At 36.9% G+C, this 24,076-nt stretch overlaps 1 protein-coding gene across 1 annotated transcript in view; it reads right to left on the bottom strand.

The window, feature by feature from the left end:
• Positions 1 to 16,527: 16,527 nt before the first annotated feature.
• The window catches only part of EDNRB (endothelin receptor type B), a 40,108-nt gene continuing 32,559 nt past the window's right edge, over positions 16,528 to 24,076 (bottom strand). Inside the window, exons 6-8 of the mRNA XM_063425823.1 lie at positions 19,594 to 19,727; positions 18,375 to 18,483; positions 16,528 to 17,142 (exon numbers count right to left, since the gene is read on the bottom strand). Coding sequence (XP_063281893.1) covers positions 17,020 to 17,142; positions 18,375 to 18,483; positions 19,594 to 19,727 — 366 coding nt within the window. The 3' untranslated portion in view covers positions 16,528 to 17,019. The remainder of the gene's footprint in view (positions 17,143 to 18,374; positions 18,484 to 19,593; positions 19,728 to 24,076) is intronic.

Here is a 24,076-nt window from a genome sequence, read left to right as displayed (position 1 = left end):
GGTGGGCCTTCAAAAGGAAGTCAAGTATGCCCATAATAATTGTGGGAAGAGGACATGCCTGCTCACTGAAGGGGAGTGCCAACCTAATGCCAAGCAAGCCAAGTTTACAGACAGCCTCCCGTTTGCTCCCAGGCCGTAGGAACATGCATGCCAAAGGACAGTTGGGATCTTTACTAATTTCTATACAAACAGATAATCCCTGCATTCTAAACAAAAACATATTGCTTTTTTAAATATTTCTTTGTGGGTGGTTGCTTCATATATATTGGATAATTAGTTTCCTGTATTTATGTTTAGTTAACATACAAAATGTACATGCCTATTTCACACACTTCCCACATATCAATTTTTATTTGCAAAATATTTTTTCATAAAAATATGTTTATAAAAAGGTTAGTTTTTGACAAAGATTGTCTTAAACTGTAATTCAATTGCAATTAACTTTTTTGTTAGAGAATAAGGAACACATTTAAAAACAAAAGGGTATAATGATGGTGTTTGTTTATCCTCGTTTCAACAGCATAATCCGTCAATGGATGAATGATACCACCCAAATGCTATCCAGATCAAGCTGAACAGGAAGCTGGATCAGGATGTCACTCTGAGACAATAACCTTTATATACATATATTTTTATACTTATGTTGAGCTTATCTGCAGAATAAGGAACCAGCATTTACACATCAGTAAATAAACATTCCCTACCAAAAAAAAAGTGGAATATGGAAGAGTGGGAAGGAAAAAGTAATTACTCAAAAAGCTTTATCTAAAACATGAATGGAATTTGTAAAAACCATGTCAACATATTTATCCAATTTTTGAGAAATATCTTGTTATACGAGGCAGTAACTTATCAATTTCACATCTGTTGCAAAGCCAAAATGTGTATTTTCTAGTCCCTACACTTTTATTATATTTGTGACAGAGATAATTTATTTTGTTAGAATGTGCATACTCAATCAGCAATATAAACGAGAGAAATCTCAATGTATCCATCCTGGTAAAATATATTTTATTTAAAAAACATACTTCAAAGTAGCCATTCCCAAAGAAACAAAGAAATACTTTTTTTATCATATGATATAAATGTTGGAGCAGTTGCTTGGGACATATATGGATGGAATTTCACACATGTGTTATGTGATAACAACTAGGCCAGACTTCAGACCCCCTTCAAACGAGGCCAATAGAAGCCCTCACCAGCACTGGATGATCCAATACTTCCTGGCCATATTATTATTATCATCATCATTTATATAGCACCAACATATGCCATAACTCTATATAGAAAGTAGTTATTTTTAGGATAAAAGACCCTGTCCAAACAGGTTTACAGTCTATGAGGAATTGGGTCAGGTTGATGTATGTCGTTAGCTATTTTGCTGGTAAGGTGGTCTGAAGATTACCTAGTCAATTGAAATGTTTTATGTCAAAGAGCATTATAGCAGATTGGACACATAGGTAAATAGAGCCACAGAGAGTGTTAATATAGGAATCAATGCAGAAATCTAATGTCAACTAATGAAATATAGGTATAGAGTTGAAGTAGAAAATGTACAGGAACATTGCATATTGGAGGATGAAACATGCAATTGTTTCTGTATTTTAAACACTGGGTTATATAAGAACTTGGACATGTTATTTGGAATGTTTTTCTAAAAATATTGAATAATTTGGAAGCTTATTATATTTAAGCCAGTGTTAGCCAACGCTAAGTATGTGAGAATTCTTTGATTTATGTATAAGTCTGGGTGCCATTTAATGTTTGATGATCCAAATTTGCACAATTCCATAAAAATACATATAAATAGATTACATAGATAGATAGATAAAAATCCCACAAAAAGAGGATAGTGATAAAAGTAGAATTAAAATTTTCACACGAAGCCCAAGGAGTGCTATCCATTTTCTTGTTCACTTGGCTGCTGGATTGAGTACTGGGCACTATAGTTGTTGTAGTCCTCGAGTACAAGTTAAATGGGATTGTAGATAGATAGATCTTCAACAAAAAATTGTTCACTCACACAGTATGTATTAGCAAGTATAAGTTACATTAAAACAAATCAAGGTTTCGGCCCCACCTGGACCTTTATCAAGATTCACCACAAAGTAAAAAAAACATTCTTTGTATAGAATTACAAAAGTCAAGTAATCACCGTTTACAATGCAGTGTGAACCACTTTAGATGTACAAAATTTCTACACAATTATTTTACATGAAGTGGGTTAAAAACCATGTCTACCATTTTACAACAAGCAACAGAATTATTTAGGGATCCCCCATTATTTTCTGTTGTTGGCATTGGAAGTTGTTCTGAAACATAATTGTTTTCGATCAGAAAATATTTTTTATGTACAAGTCTCAGGAACGGCTATGGAACATAGATGGCGCCAACTTATGCAAATGCATTTATGCATGAGTTTGAGAGAGACCATATCCTGGAAACATTTTGGCATATTTTCAGTTTGTGGGTGCCATTTTGGCCATATGGCAAGATGTACACTTTTAAAACAGTGGTGGATATAATAAAACATGAACAACGCTTGGTTCAGTTAAACTTGACACAGAATCTCCACAATTGAAACACTTTCTAAATATAGACACCTGTTTTTCTCAATATTCTGGTACAATCCTGAAAGAAACAAATCTTGAAAGAAATAAAAACAGAGGTATATATATTTCTACACTAAGCTCCCTAAGCGCTTGTGGGTAATAACCATATGGCCCTGGGCCTTTGCTTGCATTAATTTTATTTAAGCTTGTGTTAACCAACCGCTTATTTGCTGTAAGACTTCTGTAAAAGGGATTTGCAGATCTACATACATAGATTATTCTTACCTATATACTGAATAAAAAATAATTATTAAGAATGTCTGGCTTCTCCAGATTTTCCTTGATTAATACATCCATCTCAGCTTCTAATGGACCAACATTTCCACTCTTAAAGGACCACTATAGGCTTAATGAAGTGGTCTGGGTGCCAGGTCCCTCTAGGTTTAACCCTTTCTGCTGTAAACATAGCAGTTTCATAGCACAGAGTACAAGCAGACTAGCCTCCCAATGGTTCCCTATGGAAACACTGGATTAGCTGACATCATCAAGATTGATGCAATGCTTAGAGGACCCACGTGTAATTATTTTGGGCTCCAATGCCAATGGAAGCAGGAGCACATGTTGTTGTACAATTAAAAGCATGATATAAAAACTATTGCCTCCTGGGTGTTTAACTGGACATAGAGGGCATACTGCCTACCCCACTATTCTGAGGCTGAATATTGCTTATACTGGCGGTGGCATCGGCGATGATGGAGGCAGCAGTGGTGGAGTTATCAGCAATCCATGTGGCCAAATAAGAGGGGTTCAGACTCTCAGCAGCCATGGCACTACTGCTGGTAGTGGATTGGTGAACAGGACCCCTTTTTCCTAGCCGTACCCTCCCTCAATTTCATCTTGTGATTAGTACATGACATTAATGATGGTGAGTTTGTTTTTCTTATTATATATGAACAGCTGAAAGAACCTGCTAAAGTAATACAAATTTATTTAGCAAAAATATGTGTCTGTGTAGCAAAATGCTTTGGAGATTACTGGATTTACTACAGTTACCTTATTGTGTTTGACTTTAAGAAACACTTTACAGCACAATGCACTCTGCATAGTGCTCACACACTTGCATAGCACACACTGGCTGAACACACTTGGATTTTTTTTTAAAAAGAATTTTGTTCTGCAAACACTGTAACAACTGTAAACTGGTGATTTCAAGTGTTAAGTGGCAGTGGCCAGCAGTGTGACCCTGCACTAACTGTAAACAACAATATCACACTAGAGTGAATGAAGCAGACTTTCTCTACCCCTCAAACAATTTTAACGAGGCAGTAGCTAGGCTAGAAAAACTTTTTTTTAATAAATACATCCCCTCCCCCCCCCCCAAAAAAAAACAAATACATAACAAAAACAAACACCCCCCAAAAAAACAAAAAAAGAACAACAAACTATTAACTACTTTACTAGACTGGTATTCACAAGTTTGTGTTAAAGAATTACTCCAACCACTATGACTATTTCTGCTTTTAGAAGTACTCAGGGTGGTAGCAATATTTTTTGCATGAAATGATGCCTATAATATAAAGAGAAATATTTTCTTTTCTGCAGGGGTGTACACAGAACTCTGTTCTGGGTGGAATTATGTTAATTCTGTGCAAAAACTAGATCCATCATTAATAGACGGGTGACGGGCATTTCTTAATTTGCATCCAGCACTGTGGGTGCCCCTGTGAGTAGCAGCCCAACCTTTCTGCAGCCATCCAGCCCTTTGTCCACCCCCACTACCCTCTATATAGCCTTCCCTCCTTCCCCAACTCAGCGATTGGGTGGGTTAATTCCATGCTCAGATAGCGGAGTTCCAGGTATCAATTGATACCTGGAGTTCCCCTCTAATAACTATTAGTGCCCCCAGTCTGATTGATGGGTTGTATGCCCCACTGAAATGCAGTGCAGTAAGCCATTTTAATTCATTGAGAATACCATTGCAGAGTGATCTGGGCAACTGGTGCTTGGGAGATACCCAAGATACCCAATGCCATATTTGGTATTGCTGGGCTCTTTTGTTGCCCAGCACCAATATCAATGCATTGGGCATACTATTTTCAGTTTATTATGTATCTGCCTGCCTCTCTGAAAATAGCCACTCTGTTTAGCTTAGCATTCCCTTTACTAATATCACTATTGATATTAGCAGAGGGAACCCCTTCTGATTAGCATTAGATGAAGGTTTAGGATTATGTTTTAAGAATACTGTAGAATAATTAAAAGGTTTAGTCGTATGTTTATGTTTAGAAATAAGGTTTCTAATTGATTTTAGGATTAGGATAAGGTTTCAGAAATGGGTTCAGAGTAGAACTAGGGCCAACAAAAGAATCCCTCTTCTGAAAACAAATTTGATTTGGCACATATCAAGTGCACAAAATAAACCGTATAATTGCAATGTGCATGTAAAAAAAAGAAGAGAATAAAGTAATACCATTGTGACAAACTGAACCTCGTCACGGGTTCTTGGAGAGGCCTGCTGGCCAGCCTCTTGCCTCAGACTATGGGCCCTGCAATATACCTTGCCCAATGAACTTTAAAAGGCTCTGTTCATGTGAGTTATGTACTTTTGTACTCCAGACAGAGAGACCGACCGTTAGCCCTGATTCCCTGGAACTGTTTTCGGCATAGGCTCATGTGCACGGTCGGTCAAAAATAAGACTTCCAGGAAATTCCTGAACTCACCTAGATCAGGGCTATCATGGGTTGTATCTTTTGTGGGGGGTTTGTGTGCTTTAAGGTATTTTGGGGGGTTTGTAAAAATGTATGTTTGTTTCTGTTCTTGGAGATAATTAGATTAGATTAGTACAGTTCCTGATCAAATAATCTCCCAGGCTCAGAGGAAGGATTATCTGATTTTGTATGGGAGTGTCCTGGACCTGAGAGCCAATGGGATTGTGTATTTATTTCTACTGTGGTTTACTCTCAAATCCAGGGGAGAGTGTCCCTTGCATGGGTACTGTGCTAAAAGGCCAGTTGTGGTTAATATTAAACTGAGATTCATTTTACCCTTCATAAAGTCTAGGCTCATGTTTGAGGTATTCGAAAGCTATATTCACACTCCAGGGGTTGCTATAATCACTATACTCCCTTGGATCACAACACTTGCTCTTATTAAAGCATCCTGCTTTGCTCTCTGGACTAGGAGAGGTCTACCCACTGGAAGCTGGATCCTCATCTTGGGTCCAGGGAGAGTGGAGGACAGTGAGACCCCAACCAAGCTACGGCCGTTTGTGGGGTTTACGGTGGTTATGGTGTTCCAGTGCAGTGCTTATGGTGCTCGCAAGTACTAGGAAGCAGCGATTGACGGAGGTACCAGGTCCGGGTGCCAGGCAGTCCGTCACAACCATAAACTTTGAAAGAAATTTATCCTAAAATGGCTATATAATAAGGCTCTGGAGTGTCTACTTTCACAAATAGTAGGCCTTTATAGGGTAATAAGAATATTCAACTTGCTACAATGCTCAAAAACGTGAGACATAGGCCTATCCAATGCATCTATCAAAATTCTACTTGTAAAATCAGAAATGGTGAGGTCTCTTATATTGCACTAGAACACTGTATTCCTGACCCTATAGTGTTAACCCCCCCCCCCCCCAGACCTCTTTCCCCCCTAAATATAGTATAATCTTACTCTTATAGCAGTCTGTTGCTGTTGGCTCTGCCCCTGATCTGCCTGCTTGGCTGACATCATAGGAAGTGGTGTTCTGAGCCAATCAAAATGCTTTAACATTGGATTGTCTGAGCTTGTCAAGGAGGCAGATCAGGGGCAGAGTCAGCACTGGCCAACCAGCAGCTCCTCATAGAATCAATTAATCTCTATAAGGAATGTTCAGTGTCTCCATACATTAAGCTGTAGTTGTTCTGGTGACTATAGTGTCCCTTTAAGCTTCACTAGATAGTGACAAAGGCATACATTGTGGGTACTGTTGTACTCATGAAATGTCGCTAACACAATCTGGTGTTTTGTACAGGTGTAGCACACATCAGGTTTACAAAATACACAATCAAAAATAACCTTGGCTTTTTATTTGTTTTATTGTTAGCGGCAGCCATATAATTAACTCTTATGATGCCGTTTTTTTTTTGTTTTGTTTTTTAACTATTTTTCCGCTGGTTGCTAATACTACCAGCAGGCTGTAGTTTGGATGCTTTTACAAATGTGAGCCAAAGTTAGAAGCCTCATGGCCCAAATTTGCAACATTCAGTTCAGCCATCTGATGGCTTTTGTCCCAACATGTGTTTGGGGACTGAATTACAAAATCTGGACATTGCAGAATTCCATGAACAATGTCCATATTTTGTAGTTCAAATGCCCCTGTATGCAACCATATGGTTTTGTCCCTTTCAGTATGGGTCTGTTTGGAATTTAGTGAATAACCCCAATATATCTATTTACAGGAAATGTTTAGGGAGGCTATGCGCATCACATGCAGGGAGGTGTGGCTATGGTTGCATAAACAAAATAACTAAACTCCTAAATGGTATGATCAATACACCAAAACTACTCCATTGAGCTAAAGTTGTTTTCTGTACTTATAGTATCTCTTTAACATTATTATTTTTTTTTTTATTACAAAAGGGTTGGAGTAACTCTTTAGTGCCAGTGAGTAGGATATTACACTATACATAAGCACCATGTCACTACGATACATTAAACAAGGTAGAGGGAATTTTGTTTTAACTTATTTATTGAACAAACCAAAAGATTTTCTTTCTGCAAACCGTTAACAAAAACAAAACTTTTAAAAACTGCATATTGATAACCTAGTCTCACACTAGGATAAACGACAAATTGGCAACAGTCTCGTTCCCCTCAGAGTTGCTTCAAGCCACTATCTAGCTAAAGCAGCAGCAAGCTAAACCTGGTCTCTAGAATCAATGGCCAAGGCTCTGTCAACTCCCCCACAGACACAGCAAGGATGAAACACACAGTATCACTGCTGGTCTGTCTCCCTCAGCATCTGCAGTCAACGTATCTGGAAAAATCCTGCTTGAAGTATAGAATATTTTACTTCTCCTCCTTTTTGTCACTTGATCTGTGAATAAAATCAACATCTAGCCACTGTCCCCTAACCATTAATCATCTTTTTCTTTTACCTCTTGACTGTACAGGAGATAAGTCAACATAATTGGTCAGATCTCTTGCCCATCATGGAAACCTAAACTGAACTATTTGCCCAAACAAAATGAAAAAAACAAGCTTCTTCTCCATTCCACCCACTTTCTTCTGACACCAGGAACAGCACTCCAAATCACAAATCAAAACAAGCATGGTTGGGCTTGTGCTAGTGGACTTTCTGTGGCAGTTAGGAAATGAGAATTTCAGCCAATCACTCGATTGGCGGAAAATTTGTCCGAATTGCAGTTTGGCCAGAAACAAATCTCCATGTCTAATAGGAAGCTCTTCAAGCTTTAGTTATGCAAATTAGCTGAACCAACTTAAATTTGGATTAGAGCGACATTATAACAGCCCATGTATGTTAGAACATATACTTTTGTTTGTAGAGAACAATTAAGACAAATAAAAAGAAGGAAACAGTGTGGCCTACATTTCTAGCCTCTGGCAGAGAATCGTCAAAAATGTAGTCAAATAAGATTCTAAATCTTAATTCATGTTTCAACCAAGTCAGTACTTTCAAATTATCTTATGACTTGTTTATATGAGTTTGTTCATATCTGTGTTATTTGAAAAACACGAATGATACTAAGATAGATATAAATTAATATCTCACAGCTGGAAAACTGGGATCTGGACTAGGGCAACAAATAGCACCACATCTATCAAATAATGAACTTCAAACAGAATAATTATTACTTTGATAAACAACTTACTGGTTTTTGAAACGTGTTTTAATTGCCAAAACGCAGTATTTTTAATGTACCACATATACCTATGTGGTATAATTGTTAAGGTGCGTAAATACAGTGGGAATAACAAAATTTTCTATGTACATAATTACAGTTTTTTTTTCTTCTTTTATTTCAAGACCGTTTATGCACATTGATCACTAGAGGCACTACTGCAGTACTGACTGAGTAAAACTCTAATGTGTAATGTGATGTGGAAGCTCATAGGAAAGCACTGAATACAATGGAGAAGCTCCTCTATGAATAAGCATTGGGTTGGTCCAACGTGGAAGAAGCCATGCCTCCTCTATGAAGTTGTGGAAAGAGGAGAGGTGAGCAGTGCCAAGGCAGCCTTGCCACTAAAAAATGTATATAACATTGTTTTATAAATTTTTATGTCACACAGGGGGAAATATAGCATTATGAATACAGGTTTGAATTACTAACGCTCTAGTGTTCCTTTAATAATTCCTAGACTTATTCTTCAATTGTTGAGCATTGCATAACAAAATGAATCCTGAAAAACATGTTCATCATACTCTTCCAATCCAGATTGTATTTTTCAGTTTAATGCTGCAACAGTTACCAGTTTATTATGGGTAGAGATGTCCCGAACAGTTCGCCGGGAACTGTTCGCTGGCGAACATAGCTTGTTCGCGGTCGCCGCGGTGGGTGAACATATGCGATGTTCGGTCCGCTCCCTATTCGTCATCATTGAGTAATCTTTGATCCTGTACCTCACAGTCAGCAGACACATTCCAGCCAATCAGCAGCAGACCCTCCCTCCCAGACCCTCCCACCTCCATGACGAATAGGGGGCGGACCGAACATCGCATATGTTCGCCCGCCGCGGCGACCGTGAACAAGATATGTTCGCTGGCGAACAGTTCCCGGCGAACTGTTCGGGACATTTCTAATTATGGTAAATTTCTTGAGATCTGACGAATATCGTGTACCTGTTCCAACTATTGGCAACCCACTGAAACAGCATGAGATCCCACTATTCTAGTAAATCCATACAATTCAGTGAGAATAAATAGATGTATTTCTTTTATTAGGGATCCAAGAACGCCCTTTTGAAATGTGCTAGGTGGATTCATCAACCTTCTAAGGGAAATGAGTTAGTAGAAGAAATTGCAACATGAAGGCTAATATTATTTTTAATTCAGCACTGTGCCACATTTTTTTCCATAGCTGTCCTCCCTAAAAGGGGACATATGGACACAATCATTTATGAAGGCAGGCTATGACTACTTATGTGGATACTAGGAGACAGTAACTAGAGTAGCCATTTAGTAGCATGGATCTTTGATAATCAACTCATTTTCTTTACTGCTTAATAACAATACTAGAGAGAAATGTTAGCACACAAAGGGTCTTGTTTATCATTTGCTGCTTTGGTGACTCACCACCATATGGACAAGTATTTTCAAATGAAGAACACATTGTAATTCACTATAAACAAACAATTAGCCTGTATGAAATTATAAAAAGCAACAATGATTGCAAGATTTTTGAAAATCATTAAGCAAGTGCACACACCTCACAGCATAACACGTTGCACGCATATGATCCATGTAACAAATGAAGGAACTCTGTGTGCTTGTTTACTCATATGTTTCTTCTTTGATTAGAAAAGTTTAGTTTATGTAATAATATTTGGTTTAGTAATGGAAGCTATGGTTTCCACACCCTGCATTTTATCCTGACAGCTACAACTTCTATAAGCTTTGGGATTTATAAACAAGTGTTGCACGCTATTATTCAGAGTTCATATGTTATAGGAAGGAGATTGATTACTTAAAGACACTATAGCGTAAGTAAAACAACATCAGTAGTATTACAGGGAGTCCTGGCAGTTAGCTACCTCGCTATGCCCACCATGAGGAACCATCACCTGGATTGTCAAGTTAAGGGCAGTAATAAAATAGAAGTAAAGGAGCCCTCGTTCTTACCTAATAATAACCTAAATCCCTAGATTTCTAGTGCCAGTGTCTGCGCAATTCATCTAGTCATATTAAGTACAGAGGGACTGGATTCCACCAGGTCCTAGCACAGGGCGAGATGGTGCAATGGCTATGGGACTCGATCTTCTCGCTACCTCCACTGCCACCACCTAATACATAGGCTACTTCTCCTTAATAAGTATTAGAGTGGAGTTATGTTATGTAAACACATGGAAGGGTTATTCACTAATGTTTGAAAATTAATTAATTCAAATTTAATTTGCAAAAATTTAGCCAAAAATATTTGATTTGAAAAACATTTTTAACTCAGCTACAGTTACAATTTGACTATTTCTAAATTGATTTTCCCTTTTTTATTTTACTTTGTTAGAATTTTTAGTTTAGTTAATAAACCACACTAATGTTGGAGCATTGCCAGGTTGGTTGTACAGCAAATAAAAGCAACAACAGATAAGAGAACTGATGGTAAATATTGAGCAGAGAAGATGTCTAATCTCTAGCTTAACCCATTAAATGTCAAGCTGTTCTTTAAAGATTTTATTCTAAAAAATAGAATAGTCAACACAATTACTTACTGTTGGATTGTATAAAACAGTAACAGCTATGTATATTGGATTTTCATGGAATGTAGCATAGTGTAACAGTTGGTCATAAAGTTCCACATTATTTGTGTTTTTTTTATTATGAGTTATGTTTTCACTAGTTTCCATCTAAAGACCATGCTCACACAGTCTGGCATCAGATGGAAATTTTACATGTTCCACGATGTCCTACAAGTTTCCAATGAACATGCAATAAATCATGGGAATATAATCTCCAGCATACATGTATCGTCATGAATTGCTGTGAAGATGAGGGTACCAATCACCTACAATGCAGGTAGAGCAAATTTATTTCTACATGGTGGGCTGAAATACAGACTATGGTTTGATAGGTAAATAACTTAATTGTCTGTACTTACATTTTTATGTAGGTACATATTATATCATGGGTAATTTATTTTCAAAATGGACCTCCTGAGCCAACTGTTTGTCAAGCAGCGGATAATTGACTGCACTCTATGGTCTAGTAATACATATAGCTATCTACAGTTTTTTCTGTATTTGTAAAAGCTTAAAGGATCTTAACATGTATAGCATGGAGGAAAGACGAGACAGGGGGAATATGTTAGAAACATTTAAATATATAAAAGTGAAGGGGGATGGTATATTTAAAGAAGAAAAACTACCACAAGAGGATGACATAGTCTTAAATAAGACTTTTAAGCAAGGTTTAAAACTAATATCAGGAAGTATTACTTTACTGAGAGGGTAGTGGATGCATGGAATAGCCTTCCAGCTGAAGTGGTAGAGGTTAACACAGTGAGGGAGTTTAAGAATGTGTGGGATAGGCATACGGCTATCCTAGAAATAATATAAGGCCAGAGACTAATGAGAATATTTAGAAAATTGGGCAGACTAGATGGGCCAAATGGTTCTTATCTGCCGCCACATTCTATGTTTCTGTGATCTTATTTTGCGTGTTGGGTTACCTATCCTGACACTGCAATGACCTTGCTTTTGCCCTCTTATCTCTTGTACTTTTTAAAATCTTGTTTTTATTACATTTTTTTATTTAATTAATAAAGTCTCTACGCCACCACATACCTTCGAATTCTTACCTTCAAGTTCACCTAGAGGTTGCACTTGTTAGGTTGTTCTGTCTCACTGCTAATTGGTTCCAGCTCCTGAGCAGCTTACCAGGTCAGGGACAAGAAGTTAATGTTAGCTCTCCTGAGCTAATGCCATGCTAGCACATTGGCTGAGAGCATCAGCTGATCGCCAGGAGGGTCAAGGGCATTCCTGACACCATCACAACTACAGCACTATTGGTTAATGAAAAGGTTTCAGGAAAATGTCAACATGTTAGTAACTGTTATATAGAACAAGCTGCAGAATATATATATATATATATATAAATATATATATATATATAATATATATATATATATATATATAATATATATATATATATATAACAAAATGTAGAAAGTCCTTGCACTCACGCTTTAGTAAACTGTTTGCCGGGTGCTTGAAATCCAGGAAAATTCAAATATGTACAGGTAGTGATGAGCACTCTCGGACTTTTGAAGGTTAAAACGTACAGTTTATTTGTAATCCATTAAAAATAAGATCCTATTTTTAATGGATTACTAATAAACTGTAAGTTTGAACCTTCAAAAGTCAGAGAGTGCTGATCACTACCTGTACACACACATATATATATAAACAAAGCAATAAAGGGAGCACACTAGGTCTTCACTGAAGTGAAACAAAAGTATTTACTGTATTACAAAGAATACATGAACTGTGGGTAACAGAAATCAACGTTTCGACCCTCCTGGGTCTTTATCAAGATCACCCTCATCTTTGTTTGTATACTACGCGAGATTGCACCTAGGCATTTAAATATTTTCTAAAACTTTTGATTAAGGAGGAGTGCCCTGCTGATTTATTTTTTGGATATATATATATATAAACAAGAGAAATTGAGAGCACTCGATGGATTTTGTAAATCAACCAAATGTATTCAAATCAAACACGTATAGATCAACGTTTCGACCGTCTAGCGGTCTTTATCAAGATATATATATATATATATGATAAAGAAATACTTCAATGGTAATCATTTCTGAATGCCCTAGATAAGCATATAATAAGTCTTTATGCATTTGGTCCACCAAACATAAAATATTATTCAGCATTGAACATTTTCCAGAATTCTCTGAAAACATCATGTATATTTACGAGATTGAAAAAAAAGCATTTCCATAAATATTGTTTTACTGTTTATATGTCCAGTAAAAAATAAAATGCTAATGTCTGTGTACTGTGAAATGGTGAACAATTAGTTTTGAAAATAAATCTATGTACCTCCTATTCCAATATATTACGGTCATCATCAAATCTCCCAATAAACAAATACCATCTCAACTCAACATTTAAATAAAACAATATCCTTTGGTGCAATTAATTAATTAATTACCTATTTGATTTTCGGATCTCTGTAGTACATTTTTTACATGGCCAAGAATTGTTAGTATCACATAGAAATATAACTCATGTACTTATCTCAAGACCTACTGCACTCATCAGAGGAAAATATCAGTGCAAATATAAGTTTGTCCGTTTGAGCATTAGGGTACACATGCATGCGATAGATTGCATGTGCACGTAACAGCAATAAACAGATGTGAAATACTTTGGGCACTGGGTTAAATTCTAACTCCACACTGACACCTACCCATTCCAATAAGAAGGTAAGTCTGTATTAGAGACCATGCCACATAATGGTTATATTTTGATTAATTCAAATGTGGCAATATTCTTTCACTTTAATTGTCATTGCAAAATCATGACTTCTCATGTTGAGTCTTAGTCATTTAAAAAGATATAAAACTATATAGATCCTATAAATAACTTTAAAAAAACTAATGATAATGACAATATATTTAACCACATGCTATTGCTATCTGCCCAGAAGAATTATAAATAGCATTAGTTTGACAAACACTTTTTTGTTTATTCTACACTTTCCTCTTGCCTTCGTCAGTGCATGGTTTCCCTCTTGATCACTGTCTCTGTTTGTAAGACTGGTGTAATGGAAATAAATATTGTACTTCCTTGCTTAAACCAATTAACAGTGCTGAAAATTGATCCCTATCAGCTTTACTATATGCAAACCGTCCATGTTATTTGTTTAGTCAAGGAGGAAATACAAACAGATGACTTTCTATAAACGATTCTGTCATCCTATACTACCAAAATGTATTTGTTTACTAGTATAATCATTTTTCCTCTTTAAATAATTGTAACAGCTATCTGCCTACACATCTTGGTCCCACTGTTAACTTTTAAATAAAAAAAAACAGTTTTTTTAAAAATCACTTTACAGTCATAAAGTGTTAGCTCACCTGCCAATGTCAAGGCAAGCCTCTTTGTTGAACCCTACACAAACAACATACTTTGCATCTAAAGCAATACCAACAAACTAATCCTAAAAATGGAAAACATAGGGGTATGTGGCTGCACTGAGACCAAGCTGTGAAATATAAAAACATCATTATATACGATATAAAAAATCAGCAGATACAGTTTACATTTAATGCTATCCATGACAAAACATTAACAGAACTCACAGTGCTATCTATGTGGCCGAACACTCATCATAGTGCCCATGATGAGCCCTTTCCACTGCTGAAAGCACCTTCAATGAGGACTTGAGCATCAGAACTGGACCATGGAGAAATTAAGGAAAAGGTTGCTTGGTCTCATGAATCCAGTTTTCATTTCTATCATGTGGATGGCCGGGTGCATGTGCGTTGTTTACCTGGGGGAAGAGATAGCAGCAGGATGCAATATGGGAAGAAGGCAGGCCAGTCGAGGCAGTGTTAGGCTCTGGGCAATATAATGCTGGGAAAGCTTGGGTCCTGGATTCATGTGGCTGTTTTGGCAGCACAGGGGGGCCTACACAATATTAATCAGGTTGTTTTAATGTTGTGGGTGATCAGTATTTGTATTATGCATGTTATTGCATCACGGTTGTATCTTTATTTTTTTAATTCTATATTTTTTATTTCTAGTTTCTTTGAACATTATATAAAGCCTTCAACAAATAATAATAAATACTGATAGAAGTAAATCAATAACAGCCCAAAAACAAACACACACAAGAAATGTAACTAAAATAGGTTTATTATAACTGCATTTATGTTTGCATAAATCGTGACATTTTTATACAAAGTCCCAAAGCTGGATATCTTATTTTAAATGTACTATCATTTTTATATAATACAATTTTATTATACAAAGAATATTCCTTTAAGAAAATAACATTTACAATGATATATTTCAATGTTTGTGCTTACCCGTTTTGAGTATATGTATTTAATTTATTGGAATACAACATCTATAAAATTCTTAATAGTCATATCATTTCTAAACCAATTCTCGGAAACATTGTGTAAGCTAAGTTAACTTTTTATCCAAATTGTATGTTCCCCCCCTTCCCCTCCCCCTCAGACATTTTTCAAATTTGTAAGTTTATAACCCATACTTAGTTCCTTGAACATTTTATTCAATGCATGCCTTACACTTCATTAATACTTCAATTTTTGAGGCCATAATAATGGAATACGTGCTAAACTGTGATTTAGTGAGCATGTGGTTATAATTTTACAGACAGAAATTAGAATATTTAAACTAAGACAATCCACTTAAAAATTCTGTTAGGGTTTTTTTTTTGTCAATGTACAGTTAATTGTGGTGCATTGAAAAATTAATTTCAAACTTCAGACATAATAACCACATTGGAAAATTAATTTATGTTTCCAACTGTTTCCACTGTAATTTTTATTTCATCACAATTTACTTGTTAGTGAATCCATAATTTTTTATATTGTTTTCATGACTTTGTTATTAAGGCATTCATAAACCACACCTCTTTGGGTTGAAAACATTTATATATATATATTTATATTTTTTTTATTTAATTTTTTTTACTATATGGACAATTTTGCAATGGAGGTCCCTGCTCTGTCAAACATTATTAAAAGTAAAGTTTAGTTTATGTAATGTATTGCTTTCCTATTCTCATCCCATCACTGAAAGACAAAACAGAGGACATTTTAAATCATATGCATCTGACATCTAGTGTCTGCCATCTTCTCTCTTAGCCTGTATCATTCATTGTTAGCTTAGCCATGTCAAATTCCTGTATTTAAAAGCCTCAGGCACAACTGGCATTGACTGCAACTAATTGGAAACAATTTAGGTAAACTGGAGATGTGATTGATACCAAAACCAGAGGTTTTTATTTGTGAAGCAGATCTAAAAAAATTTGACAAATATTTACAATCTGTATCATACACCAACGTTGTCAAAGCAATATATATATACACTTAAGCTTACTATACACCGTAAATATAGCACACAAAGCAAAATGGTCATTTTACTATTGTGTTGCTTGAGCGTTTGAAAGTTCTTATGGCTTTTATTCTTTTTTTTATGCTGAGTGATAAGATTATGGTATGAACTGAAACACTGGAAAATGTTGACAGTGTTATGATAATAATTTCATAATAAAATTAAGAACCTATTAAGAAAATGTCTGGCAGTCTACCTGGGAAAGGGCAACTTTTGAAATAAGTTAAGCAATTCTTTTTGTTTTTTTGTGATATTTTTAACTTCCTTGCTGCACTATTACAAATGATGTTTTGGAAAATACTGTTGTTCCTTGATCTGATTAATTATATGCATGTTTGTACTCCCCTTGATTTGGCAAACTCAATGTCGATTACGCATATTGCATTGTATTGCAGGATTAAGGTGCAACAGAATTCTTTTCCTAAAGTTGAGAAATTGCCGGGGATAACTGAAATGTAGATGACCTGGAAGGTTAGGCTCACATTAGTTTAAGTGCTCAAACAATACAGTTGTGAGTTCTTTTTGTGCTTTACCCAAGAATTATCTAAGCTGCAAATCTGTAAAGTCCCCTCGAGGTTATCTTTTGTAGACTACAAATGATTATATTTTATTTATTGGAATAACATAAAATGCTCAAGTTTGTATTTAGCTTCATGACAAACTAGATTGAAAATTGTCATATTCTCCATTATTATGACCTTTGAACTTTATGCAGGAATGGTTATCCTCCACGTCCAGTAAGTCTGTAGATTGGTACCAGCAGCACAAACATGACTAAAAGCAAAAACAGTAAAAGTTACACGAAAGTTACCAAATATTTAGCATGTAGTTACCATTTAGCAGGAAAACAACTATTGTTGAAGAACATCCTCAGACTAGATGTATATTTTATGTGTATGCGTGAGGGTGTGGGAGTGTTTAAAAAGACATGGTGGGGGTCAGGAGGCCTCATAAACCTTCCGACAGATTGAAATACACAAGATTTAGGAGGACTCCAGTTTTATTTACAAAGTAGACTACATTTAGAATTTGCCTAAACATATTATGTCACATTTAAACAGCCATTTAGTCACCAGTTTATATAACATATTGAATGTTTGGTGAGCCTTTACCAGTGTTTGATGACATTACAGATAAATTAGGGATCTGATCATTTCTGTTTAATGAATTCTTGGAATCCTGATCCAGTCCATCAATTACATTCCCATCACTTACTGCACCAGTATGTAATACGTGTTTTATTAGAATTAAATGTTTGTCTTGTTATACAGCACTGCAGAATATGTTGATGCTACATAAATAATTGCAATTGTACCCCATTCAAATGAATGTCAGGAAAAGAAGGCTCTTTGCTAACAGTATAATATATCAATGGCTTATATATTTTGTTATCAGTGGGCACTGGGACATTAGGTGTCATCATAGATTTCCTCAAACTTATGGTTCACAATTTCTGCATGACAATTTCTGCATAACAAAAAACAAAAAAAACAATATCTCTATATTATATATTTAATAAATATATAATATTTAAATATATAAAACTATATATTTTTACTGCTCCCTTTATAGGTTACTATTTCTATTTTGATCTGTGAATACAATGGTGGGAAATTTGGTTATGTATATATTTTGCACTACACTGATTGGCCCATTTTCTCATCATCTTGGCGTGTCTGATTTGTTATCCCGAATCTTGTTTTGTTGACACAGTTTGGCCAAGCTAAAGTGCCATATGGATGAAATTCATCCGCCCCACCAAAACAATTATTTTCAGAAGAAGCGATTTGGCCAAAGCTATTTTTATGCCTTTCACAAGCATTACTGTTAACTAATTTTGAAATCTAAAAAATACAATTTAAACAACATACAAAATGGCAGTTATTCTAGTGTTATTAAAGGAGGTAGTGGAGCCATTCATATTTCCACAGCAGCTGTTTTTAATCACTAGTCTAGGGAAGAGGAGGGGGGGGGGGGTGACACACATACAGGTCTACGTCACTTACCTTGAAACAATTTTTGAACTTGGTGCTTACTAAATAGAGAGCTATTGGATTAATGCATGAATTCAGATTGGCCATGTTTATACCAACGTAGTCCATTGAGAGAAGGAAACTGCAAAGGAAATGAAAGCCATAATATGATTTTGAATTTAGTAAAGTATTCTTCATTTGTAGCAGTATTTTTACTGTATAATTTTTGCTAAATTAAATCTGCATGTGTTCCCTGCACTTGTATCACATAGCATCATTTTATAGCTAATGAAAATGTTTACATTATGCTAAGTTCATTTCTTATACATTTGCTGCCAATTTTTTTGTATCCTGTCAGAAACTGACCTTGTCATCCATACTTTTACTTGATGAATGGTTTACTTTAATATTGAAAATGGGACCAAGATGTCAACTTTCAATACAAAGTCTAATCCAGTTTAAAGCCCCAGGAACTATAACAGCAGCCTTGACTTCAATAGCCCAACACTGGGCCTGGAATTGGTTATAGGTGTTAAACCATAACTAGCACTCTTGGGCAACGATAACATTCTAAAAATGGAGGGGAGGGCGGGCACACACTTTTGTGTGACAGTTTCAAATGGTGCAGTTTTTCACCTGATTTCCCACAAAGTGGAAAGTTCTAAATCCCACCATTTTCTTTCTTTTTCTTTTTTACAGTGACACTTAAACCAACTGAGATTCAAATGTAATGATCATTTGACTTGATGCCAAATTACTTAATTACATATTAATGACATGTTAATGTAAATGTAGTGTAATATATTCAGATTTCCTAGAGCATACAGCATGGAACATTTCATGGAATTACATATATATATGGGTAACATGGTGAGAACTTGAAAACAAAAACTATGATTTTAAATAAATATTACAAATACAAGTATAATATAAATTAGATATATGTATAAATTATAGGTATACAATTTTTTCTTTATTGCCAAAGGCAATGCTGATTCAGTGGAAGCTACCTCTCATGACAACTAAAGGATTTTTTTCCATTTAATGTATCTGTGCTAATTATATATAGCTTTATATTATTTTTATGTGTGTCTGTGTGTATATATATATATGTATATATCACATACAGGTTTGAATATCTGCATGAAGAGAATAGCTATTTTGTTTTTGATACTACTAATCTGATTTCCAGTAAAACATTTTATCCCTACAAGGATGTAAAAATAAGTAGGTAATAATTACATAAATTTACCTTAGAAGTTCACACCTATTGGGATTGTCTTGATCATAAAATGTTAATTTTATAATGCGGCTAAGGTGTAATGGAATCCAGCAGATAGCGAAGACTAGCACAAGACAAAATACAGTTCTAGCAACTTCGCGTCTCTGAAAAGAAAATAAATAAATAAATAAGTGAAACAATATACATGTAAATCATATACATTCCAATAAATGACAAATTATGTCTTGCTTACTAAAAAATAGACAATATAGCTACATATTATTATAGCGATCAAATTATTATGTAGTCCATACGGTGTCATGAACAGGTATATATAAAATAGGGGAATAAGATTTGCAGTGAGTCTTTTGACAGTTGTACATTCATAATAAGGAGCCTTAACTATTAACCAGGGAATGTTTACAACCAAATAACAAATTTTAGCTTGAGTTGAGTTTAAAATGTTCCTATTCAGTTACAGATACCCCAAGTCACATGGTCTCTCCATATCACATGACATTTTTCCTCACAACTCTCATGTGACAAACCAACTCTGCCACTCTGTGCCAGGATAAATATGGAAGTGCTGCACAAGTGCAGTATTAAGTGCACTTATTATTATTATTATTATTATTATTATTATTATTATTATTATGATGATGATATTTATAGAGCGCCGTCAAATTCTGCAGCGCTTTACAATGGGTGGACGAACAGACATGTAGTTGTAACCAGACAAGTTGGACACACAGGAACAGAGGGGTTGAGGGCCCTGCTCAATGAGCTTATATGCTAGAGGGAGTGGGGTAAAAATGACACAAAAAGGTAAGGATAGTATTAGACTAGTGACAGTTGCAGAAGAGGAATCAGTTGGGAGCTATTAACAGTTTAATTGATACGCTTTTATGAAGAAGTGGGTTTTTAACGATTTTTTGAAGGAGTGGAGACTGGGTGAGCATCTAACGGAGGAGGGAACCGAGTTCCACAGGATCGGTGCAGCCCTCGAGAAATCTTGAAGGCGAGCATCAGAGGTGGGAGTACGGACAGAAGATAGACGTAAGTCTTCAGCAGATTGTAAGGGCCTAGACGGGACATACTTGTGTATAAGGGAGGATAGATAGGTGGGAGCAGCATTATGTAGAGATTTGAAAGCAAGAACCAGAATTTTAAATTGAGATCTATATTTTATAGGAAGCCAATGTAGGGACTGACAGAAGGTTGAGGCATGGGAGGTGCGGGCGGACAGGAAGATGAGCCTCGCTGCCGCATTCATAATGGACTGTAACGGCGCAAGTTGGGAGCACGTAAGACCACTGAGAAGCGGATTACAGTAGTCAAGGAGAGAAAGGACAGTGGAATGGACCAACACCTTAGTCGCATCTGGCGTTACGTAGGGACGGATGCGCGCAATGTTTTTGAGATGGAAATGGCAGGATTTGGCGATAGATTGAACATGAGGCTTGAAGGAGAGGTCGGAGTCAAAGAGAACACCTAGGCAGCGAGCCTGCGTGGTGGAGCTGATGGTAGCACCATTGACTTGGAGGGAGACAGACACATGAGTAACAACACTTGAGGGAGGAAAGACCAGCATTTCAGTTTTGGTCAAGTTTAGTTGAAGGAAGTGGGCAGGCATCCAGTTGGAAACAGCAGAGAGGCAGTCAGAGACACTAGTCAAGAGGGACGGGGAGAGATCAGGAGAGGACAGGTAGATTTGCGTGTCATCTGCATAGAAATGATATTGGAAGCCAAAGGAGCTAATGAGTTTACCAAGGGAGGCAGTATAGATGGAGAACAGTAGGGGACCAGGGGACTTATGCTTACTTTTGAGGTACATTTAAACCTGTATGGAAGCATTTCAGTAGTGCTAGGTTTATGGGCAGTCCATATTGGCTGCTCTATCAGGAATCCTGTAATATTGGAACTTTTATTATTATTATTATTATTATTATTATTGCCATTTATATAGCGCCAACAGATTCCGTAGCGCTTTACAATATTTTGAGAGGGGGGGATGTAACAATAAATAAGACAATTACAAGAAAACTTACAGGAATAATAGGTTGAAGAGGACCCTGCTCAAATGAGCTTACAGTCTATAGGAGGTGGGGTATTAGAAACATTAGGATAGGAAATATCAAGTAGGAGTGAAGCAGAGCTGGAGGAGAGAGCAAAGCACTATCCCATAGGGACAGGTATGTAAGGGAGAGATTACTCTGGGAGGCCATACGCTTTCCTGAAGAGATGGGATTTAAGGCCCTTCTTAAATGATTGAAGACTAGGGGAGAGTCTGATGGCAGTAGGCAAGTTATTCCATAGGAGAGGAGCCGCCCGTGAGAAGTCCTGCAAGCGTGAGTTGGCCGTACGGGTGCGAGCAGCGGTCAGGAGGTGGTCGCGGGCAGAGCGGAGGGTCCGAGGAGGGGCATACCTCTGGATCAGTGAAGAGATATAAGAGGGGCTGGAATTGTTCAGTGCTTTAAATGTATGGGTTAGCACTTTGAATTGACTCCTATAGGATACAGGGAGCCAATGTAAGGACTGGCAGAGGGGCGAGGTGTGAGAGGACCGACTGGATAGGAAAATCAGTCTAGCTGCAGCATTCATTAGAGACTGTAGCGGGGCAGTATGGCTTTTGGGGAGACCAATCTGGAGAGGGTTACAGTAATCCATGCGGGAAATTACTAGAGCATGGACAAGCTCCTTGGTAGCATCTTGCGTAAGAAAGGGGCGGATGCGGGCTATGTTTTTGAGTTGGAACCTACAGGACTTGGCAACAAACTGGATGTGAGACTCAAAGGTGAGACCAGAGTCAAGTATGACGCCAAGACAGCGCGCTTGTAGGGATGGACTTATGTGGATATCACTGACTTGAAGGGAGAGTGAGAGAGGAGGATCAGTATTAGGAGGAGGAAAGACAAGGAGTTCAGTTTTAGAGAGGTTAAGTTTGAGAAAGCGTGACGACATCCAGTCAGAGATGGAAGAGAGGCAAGCAGTGACACGTTGCAGGACGGCCGGGGAGAGGTCCGGTGAGGAGAGGTATATCTGAGTGTCATCAGCGTACAGGTGGTAGTTGAATCCAAAAGAGGCAATAAGTTTTCCAAGAGAGGCAGTATAAAGAGAAAATAGAAGGGGACCAAGGACAGAGCCTTGGGGAACTCCAACCGAGACAGGGCGAGGGGAGGAGTTATTCTTGGAAAAGGAGACACTAAATGAGCGTTGGGAGCCAACATGCCTACCCACCGTGCCCTGACTACCGTCTCCTGAATTCAGACCTGCACTTATATTTACAACATAGGCCATGATTACAATATATCATTCGATAATTATCTATATATGTTTTGAAACAATCACACAACACTTTTGGGATTTTTCTTTTGATATAAAAAAACCCTATACTGTGTACTACACTGTCAATTTACACATTAATGGAGCTATTTTTTCCCTTATCAAATTCAAAAGCAGAAAGGACCTGATAAACCACTAGCAACAATTTGTAACAAATTAATAAGTACCCTAGAAATGACCAAATGTAACCACATATATGCATAAGTAAAGCTCATACATCTAAAATGGCATTTTGAAGTTTGGTTTTTTTAAAATGCCAAATATAGCTCTCAAGGACATAGTAACATAGAATTTGATGGCAGATAAGAACTGTTTGGCCCATCTAGTCTGCCCAATTTTCTAAATACTTTCATTAGTCCCTGGCCTTATCTTATAGCTAGGATAGCCTTATGCCTATCCCACACATGCTTAAACTCCTTTACTGTGTTAACCTCTACCACTTCATCTGGAAGGCTATTCCATGCATCCACTACACTCTCGGTAAAGTAATACTTCCGGAAATTATTTTTAAACCTATGCCCCTCTAATTTAAGACAATGTCTTCTTGTTGTGTTAGTTTTTCTTCTTCTTTTTTTTTTTTTAAATTCTTTATTTTTCGTGCTTTTATGCTGAACAAGTATGCGAGTGGTGCCCCAAAGGCATCCCATTCGCTATAGTAGTATACAATCATTTCAATGGGGCATGGTAAGAACATGAGCACATTTTTGTTTTAATAAAGCGGTCATAAGCGATAGTAAGGCAGTAGCGTAGTTGAAAAGTGGGAACAACCTATTGCATGCTAGTCTTTGCTGCAGTGCAGCCTCAGTCTGTAACTGTAGCGTGTGTGTCACTTACTTATGCCTATGTGGTGAATGCGGGTGGCAAGATATTTTGTGTGATGGCTGGCGGGTGCAGCAGAAGACACTAGGTGTTACTATACGGTAGGTCGGGTTATTTCTCGAGCTTATATTTAGCAGAGTGATCTTGGTATGTTTGGATGCGTCACTGACTGCAGTAGTGGGGTAGGATGTACCAATCGCTGCATCTTCGCTCACTCACCCGCGGCTAAACAAGGCCGGGGAGGGGAGGGGGGGGAAGGAGCCCCTTGGGTTTTAACGCATATATGAGCGTGTATTAAGGTCAGGGGGGTGCCTATATGTACTCTCACTTACTTAAGCTGTAATGTACTAAC

Source organism: Pelobates fuscus, chromosome 1 (genome assembly GCF_036172605.1).
Source record: "Pelobates fuscus isolate aPelFus1 chromosome 1, aPelFus1.pri, whole genome shotgun sequence".
NCBI classification, from domain to species: domain Eukaryota; kingdom Metazoa; phylum Chordata; class Amphibia; order Anura; family Pelobatidae; genus Pelobates; species Pelobates fuscus.
Note: the sequence above shows the minus strand (reverse complement) of the source record. Positions and strands in the feature narration are given on the sequence as shown.